Source organism: Arachis duranensis, chromosome 1, assembly GCF_000817695.3.
Source record: "Arachis duranensis cultivar V14167 chromosome 1, aradu.V14167.gnm2.J7QH, whole genome shotgun sequence".
Taxonomy (NCBI): Eukaryota; Viridiplantae; Streptophyta; class Magnoliopsida; order Fabales; family Fabaceae; genus Arachis; species Arachis duranensis.
This window is the reverse complement of record NC_029772.3, coordinates 48,713,333-48,719,446: the sequence shown is the minus strand read 5'-3', so window position 1 is coordinate 48,719,446 and position 6,114 is coordinate 48,713,333. Positions and strand designations below refer to the sequence as shown.

The 6,114-nt window shown below is 34.7% G+C and overlaps 2 protein-coding genes across 3 annotated transcripts; both read left to right on the top strand.

The window, feature by feature from the left end:
- Window positions 1-255: 255 nt before the first annotated feature.
- LOC110272341 (uncharacterized) lies at window positions 256-849 on the top strand. The gene is made up of 2 exons (XM_016109326.3): window positions 256-759; window positions 825-849. Exons 1-2 carry the CDS (start codon window positions 465-467, stop codon window positions 839-841), a joined length of 312 nt encoding a protein of 103 aa, XP_015964812.1. The 5' UTR covers window positions 256-464; the 3' UTR covers window positions 842-849.
- A 51-nt stretch (window positions 850-900) lies between these two features.
- On the top strand, window positions 901-4,249 carry LOC107488562 (uncharacterized). Of its 2 annotated transcripts, XR_008001900.1 has the most exons (8): window positions 901-1,171; window positions 1,630-1,758; window positions 2,069-2,150; window positions 2,704-2,824; window positions 2,956-3,177; window positions 3,286-3,370; window positions 3,472-3,581; window positions 4,090-4,249. XR_008001900.1 is itself a non-coding variant. In XM_052252388.1 (5 exons), the coding sequence occupies exons 2-5, from the start codon at window positions 3,128-3,130 to the stop codon at window positions 4,184-4,186; spliced, it is 342 nt and encodes a 113-aa protein (XP_052108348.1). In that variant the 5' UTR covers window positions 2,203-2,824; window positions 2,956-3,127; the 3' UTR covers window positions 4,187-4,249. The 2 variants fall into 2 exon arrangements, 1 of the variants encoding a protein (XP_052108348.1); XM_052252388.1 differs by lacking the exons at window positions 901-1,171; window positions 1,630-1,758; window positions 2,069-2,150 and having other exon boundaries at window positions 2,203-2,824.
- The last annotated feature ends 1,865 nt before the right edge of the window (window positions 4,250-6,114 follow it).

Sequence of the window (6,114 nt, the reverse complement as noted above, 5' to 3'; positions counted from 1 at the left end):
AAAGCATAGTCTATTTATAGAATAGGCTACGCTTTTCTCCGTGTTGCCTTTTTATATGAGAAAAGGATACACAATTGTGGCATCATTTAAAAAGTGTAGCCTTAGGTATTTTAGAAATCACTTATAAAGCGTAGCCTTATCTAAATATCTATAAATACACTTTTCTCATCAAAGAGAACGCTTTTAGAGAGTAGCTTATTTATTCTATTTTGGGTGCGCTTTTAAAATGTCTCCTGATGATATGAGAATCCTCAATAAACACTTGGTAAAAAAATTTGTTGGCCCTCCCCCTCACTCACGCAGCAGTGCAGCACACACTCTCATCCTCACTCAACATACACAAACACGAAAGAGAGAAGAAATCAGAGAAGAGAAGGGAAGGAAGGAAAGAGAGGACGACGCCGTCTAGGGCTCCGCCACCGTCGCCGTCATCGTTGAGCGCCAGTGAGAGAGAGAGCTCGAGGATGAGAGGAAACGCGATGGAGGAGAGAAAAAGGAGGTGCTCCGTCGCCGCTGAAGCTCCACCACCACTGCTAGGGCTTGTTTATGTCGCCGTTCTACCACCGTCGGGCTTCTGTGCCCCCGCCGAGGAGCTCGAAGGGAGGAAGGAGGGATGTATCGCCGCCTTCGTGCTCTGTCGCGGCGCTGCCGTCGATTGGAGCTCGCCGCTGAGCTGCTGCACCGTCTCCAAGCCGTTACGTCGCCGCTCATCTCTTCACTGTCACTGCTCAACACCATCGTCGTATCCTCTGTCACCAGGTAAGTATTCTCTATTCTGTATCCTCTCTTTCTTGCTCATTCTCTAACTCGCTCTCACTTTGTAGTTCGAAGGTGTGTATGATTTTGATAGTGATGATGAACTGCAATGGCTAATTGAGATACAGAAGGTATGTATCAATTTTCAATTGGTTCTGTGAATTTTTGGGGGGTTTTGGGTTCTAATTTTAGGTTTTCTAATTTTGGGGGTTTCGCCTTCTGATTCTCAATTTGTTATGATTCCTTTCTGTGTTTGGCATAAACGAAAGCAATAGGTGCTGGAAATTTCATACGTGCGTGCTAAACTAGGGAAATCATTCTGTAGGAAAGTGTCAAGCTGCAGGAGTTTTCATTGGGTTCATGCCCTCCTAGTATGGGTCTTCAAGGGATGCGTTGGTCAACTATTGTTGATTAGGTTTTACTTCCTTCACATTTCAATATTATAACCTGAAAAATAGTAGTTTTAGATATTTTATTAAGAATATTTGACATGATTATGTTTTAATTCATGATATCCCTATATCATGAATTATTTTTCCACATAGTTTGAGCTAAAGTTGTTCCTGTGAAATCATATGAATGAATTTTTATCCTAAATCTTGATGGTTCTAAGTAAATGAATTGCTCAAGTTTCCAACTGCACTTTGCCAGCTTCAATGAGTAATCAACATTATGTTCCATTTTAGTTTTCTTTTGCACCATCTTTTAAGTGATCCATCTCTACTAGTCCTAGAAGCTGTGCATTCTTTTATACATTGAGAGGGGTTTGTTCTTGTTTGAGATTCAATGTGTTGAATCTGAGGCATATGCACACGATTGACATATTTTTTTATGTACTTGGAATTAATCGAAATCCTCTTGAACTTGTTGCAGTATTCAGGTGGTTGCACGAAATGGCTAAAATCCACATTGCCATCATCTTATTGGGGCTCTGCCTAGTATGCAATTCGGCAGGTTTTGATTCAGACACAAATAAAATGAGCATTTTCTTGGTATTTCACAGTGAGTCCTAAAACTGGGTTTAGATTGGGACACAAATGAAATGAGTATTTTGATGTTTGCTAAGCTTGCAAAGCCATTGATCGGAACTGTTGGGATTGTGATTAATAGTCTTCATATCAAGGTTGATGTGTGTAAAAGCAATGTCCACATTTTGAATTTTGAAGAAGAAAATTTAGAGAAAAAGAAAACATGTGGATATCTTATCTTTACTTCTGGGGCTATGAACTATTGAACTGATTTTCATGCATTAATTAAAAACATGGTTTGGTACTTCATCTTTTTGTTATTAAAATTCATATTCATTTTGCAGCTTCTATTTACACCAATTCTGGATGGAAAAGCACTTTTGTATTCATTTGTATCCTGAATGGCCTGGTGTTTCTTCTTGGCTGGTATGTTTCTACTACGTTTGATTTAAGATAATTGTTGTAAGAAAAATAATAAAATTTGAGTTGTGCTATTTTCCATAAAAGACTTCTGTTTGCGGTGCTTTTGTAGAAAGAATATGAACTTCGGTTTTATTTATGTTTTATTTTCTGTCTTTAATCTTTTTGTTACTTTGAATATATTGGGTACTGGATTAGAGTAGCCATAAATAAGAAGAAAATAACATGAAGCTAGGATAAAAGATAAGATGCACAATAATTTCTGTACGTGTGTTATTCCCAAACATAATATGAAAATTGCACGGAGTATTAGAGACATATTCTCCTGTGTCCCGATCAAATTCTTTATTGCCTCTAACAAGAATTTCCAGGGTAGGGATCTTCTTGAACCACATTTCATGAGATGTGTAGTTTAATGCAGTTATTGTGCCCCAAGGGGAAATTTTCCACTAGTTTTAAGCAGATGAACAAACTTCGAATATCTTATTAAATTTTTCGGTTAACTTAGAAAGGCATAGAAGGCTCATTTACAGATTCCTGTTTCTGGTTGATCTTTCAGATTTGCATTCGATGTTGATCTTGATGCTCCAAAAGTTAGAATTCCTCTCAGATCTCGTGGTTCAACCAGATGTGATAGTCATTTTCTTTTGGACTTTGGTCAATTTACACTACACACTGCGGTATGCTGCTTGAGCTGTGGGGAACTGAGTTGCACTTTTAAGCTGTGGGAATTGAGTTGCACTTTTGTTGTTTGGCCTTTTTATTGACAACGTTGTTTGGCCTTCTCTTGTATGATTTGGTGTTTTTACAGGAAAGCCAGTCTGATGAGCAGAGGCATAATCTTTATTCTCGATTTTACATACCAGGACGTGATTTTGCTGCCTTTTTTACGGACTGTGGCTCTGATTTTGGGAGTTGCAGTTTGGTTAAACCAACTCATGATAGTCAAATAATAATCTCACCACGGGCCAAAGAAGCTGATAATGTGTATTCTGTCATTGATAGGTGTGGAATGGCAGTACTTGTTAATCAGGTTTGTCTGTCGTGTACTTATCAAAACTGTACTACAGTAATGATCTGCATCGCATTTTTGTTGAGCATAATTTGTTCTTATCCTGTTTGTGCCTCTGGTTTTCTGAAGATTAAAGTGCCTCATCCAAGTTACCCATCGACATGTATATCCATTCAAGTGCCAAATCTTTGATGGTAGAATCCTAGTTTCGAAGGTACTTCTGCAAACCTTTTAAAAATGTTTCCGGTAGCGATTATATTTGAGGTAATAACTTTTTTCGTTAAATCAGAAACCTAAATAGCCCTTATCTTACAGGGAATTGGGAATTCAGTTGCTACGTGGCAAACATGTTTTCTAGTGCTTTCGGGGTCATATCTTTATGTATTTGAAACTGCAGAGTCTCAGAGTTATCAGCGATACCTAAGGTTTTAAACCCAACCCTCCTCCTCCTTTCCTGTTTTAGAACTTTGATATTATTTCCTATTTTAAATTGAAGAGAAGAGAATAAGGAAACATTTATATGGAGAGTGAAATATAGAAATATACTCCAAAGTAGGATGGCCAGTCCATTTGCATGTCTGAAATGGGAACTTCGTTAAAAGTTCAAACAATCATGATGCAGTAATGTAAAGAGGACAGGCACTGATGAGAGAGGCATCCTGGTTTATATTGGCATTTTTTTCTCTTTGAAAATGCATCAAGTGGTTTATTTTAAACTGCTTTGTCCTTAGGGAAATTAAAGGCGAAACACCCCATGAAAGTCTCAATGTTGAAAACTAATTAAGTATATTTGAACAATTAATTTATATTTTATATCTGAATTTTTGCCTTGTTAAATATAATTATTTTAATTTTTTATTTTTATAATTGCAAATGTCATTATAAATGGTCATTATAAATATTTTTTAATTATTTTTCTATATAATTATGCAGGATAATATTGAGGATGATAATGAAGATTAATCTGTTTATGATTGTGGTTTATTGGCTAAGATGGAGTAGTGTTCGGAATGAATATATGTATCGTTGACTAATAATTTTTATTAGAAGATATTTATGTAGGATATAATATTTTAATTTAGTTTTTCGTAGAGTATTAGTAATAAATTCTAAGTGATCTCATGCATGCTTATTTTGATAAAGCTATGCTTAATTTAGTGTGAGATGTATGAATATTCAAAATTAACTTCTATTCTAGTATTTTTGGATCATTGTAAATATATATTGTTTGCAGATAATTTGTTATTTAGAGAAATTATTTAGTATAATTATATATTTATTTTTATTTTGTAATATTCAACTCATTTAAATAAAAATGCAGAATTATTAGCTGTAGTGTGCAAAAAAAAAAAACAAGACCTAAGGCTACACTTATTTACAGTAGCTATAGTATACAAAAAAAAAGAGGGACCTAAGGCTACGCTTATAAAAAGTAGCTATGGAATACAATGTGGCTACGCTTAGTGATGCAGTAGCGTTGAAAAGCGTAGCCTATTCTAGAAAAATGAAAGCTGAAAAGCGTAGCCTTTGGTCTTGGATAGCATCACTTGAAAAGCGTAGCCTATTCCCAAACGCCAAAAGCGTAGCCCTTGGTGCAGAAAAGCGTAGCCTTTGAGAATAGGCAACGGCCGAATAGGAATCACTCCAAAAAGCGTAGCCGTAGCCCAAAAAGCGTAGCCGTAGCCTAAGGCATCATTTTTTTTCACTTTTGGCTACACTTTTCAAGTGTACCTGAATGGGTGTTTTTCTTGTAGTATTAGTTTACTTGTCATTTATCATATTTGCTCCTCATTCTCAAAACCCCCGATTTACAAAACTCATAACCAATAATAAGAACATGCCTCCCTGCAATTCCTTGAGAAGACGACCCGAGGTTTAAATACTTCGGTTATCAATTTATTTAGGGGTTTGTTACTTGTGACAACCAAAATGTTTGTACGAAGGAATTTCTGTTGGTTCAGAATCTATACTTACAACGCGACTTTATAAAATTCTTTACTAGCAAAAATCCTAACGTCAATATCACAAGCAAAGAAGATCTTAGACAATTAGATAACATACCAAGCAAAACACCAAATCAAGAATTCTTAAGAGAATACTGAACGAAGAAAGTTATACATGAGACCAAGCAAATATAACTATCCAATCTGAAACTCTTGTCTCTTCCATGCGTGTCTCAATAAAGAAAGGGAAAAAGAAAGCATATAAAATAGATATTTTTATGTACTTTTTAATTAATTATAGCTTCATTTGATTGAATAATAAAAATTGTTTGTGGCAAAATTATATATAAAAGCAGAAGAAGCTCATGATAGTATTTATTTATAACAATTGAATTTATAAATCATGCAGTGAGTAGTAAGTACTATTTCATGTTTTAGGTACTCTTTTCAAGCATAATTTAAATGCAATTTAAAAATTTGTCCAAGTCAACAAAAGATTTTTGCATGGAGAATACTACTACGCATATATGGTTTTAATGCAATTTGAGGTATGGTACTTAAATTTCATATATGTAAATTTTATTATACTTCAGACATCTTTATTCACATCAGAACGTGTACCTTTGGCAGTTGGCACCAATGTAAGCAAAAACCATAAAGTTAAACTATTAGGTAGGATAGTGAATATGAATATATGTCATAATTCAGTTCCTACATTATACTTGAATATATAATTTCCAACTATATATGCAGGTGTGATTTCATTTTATATATGTAAAGCCAAATTCATTATTGAATATTGATTAGTTAATGCTACTAAATTGAATGTTTATAGTAACTGGCATTGAAGACTGTAATACAAAATTTAAATAAATACAATTATAGTTGAATATTTATGCAAGTAAAAAAGAAAACTTACCGTATGATAGAAGCTCATGTTTACATATATGAACATACAAGCCCAAAGTCAAGTCTTTGTTGAAATCAAATCACTATCACTTTTTCTAATAAGTTT

Coding starts and splice junctions, on each gene's coding strand:
- LOC107488562 (XM_052252388.1), top strand. CDS start 3,128: ATGTGTATTCTGTCATTGATAGGTGTGGAATGGCAGTACTTGTTAATC. Junction 3,371..3,471: donor GTAGAATCCTAGTTTCGAAG/GTACTTCTGCAA, acceptor CTTATCTTACAG/GGAATTGGGAATTCAGTTGC. Junction 3,582..4,089: donor AGTTATCAGCGATACCTAAG/GTTTTAAACCCA, acceptor ATAATTATGCAG/GATAATATTGAGGATGATAA.
- LOC110272341 (XM_016109326.3), top strand. CDS start 465: ATGAGAGGAAACGCGATGGAGGAGAGAAAAAGGAGGTGCTCCGTCGCC.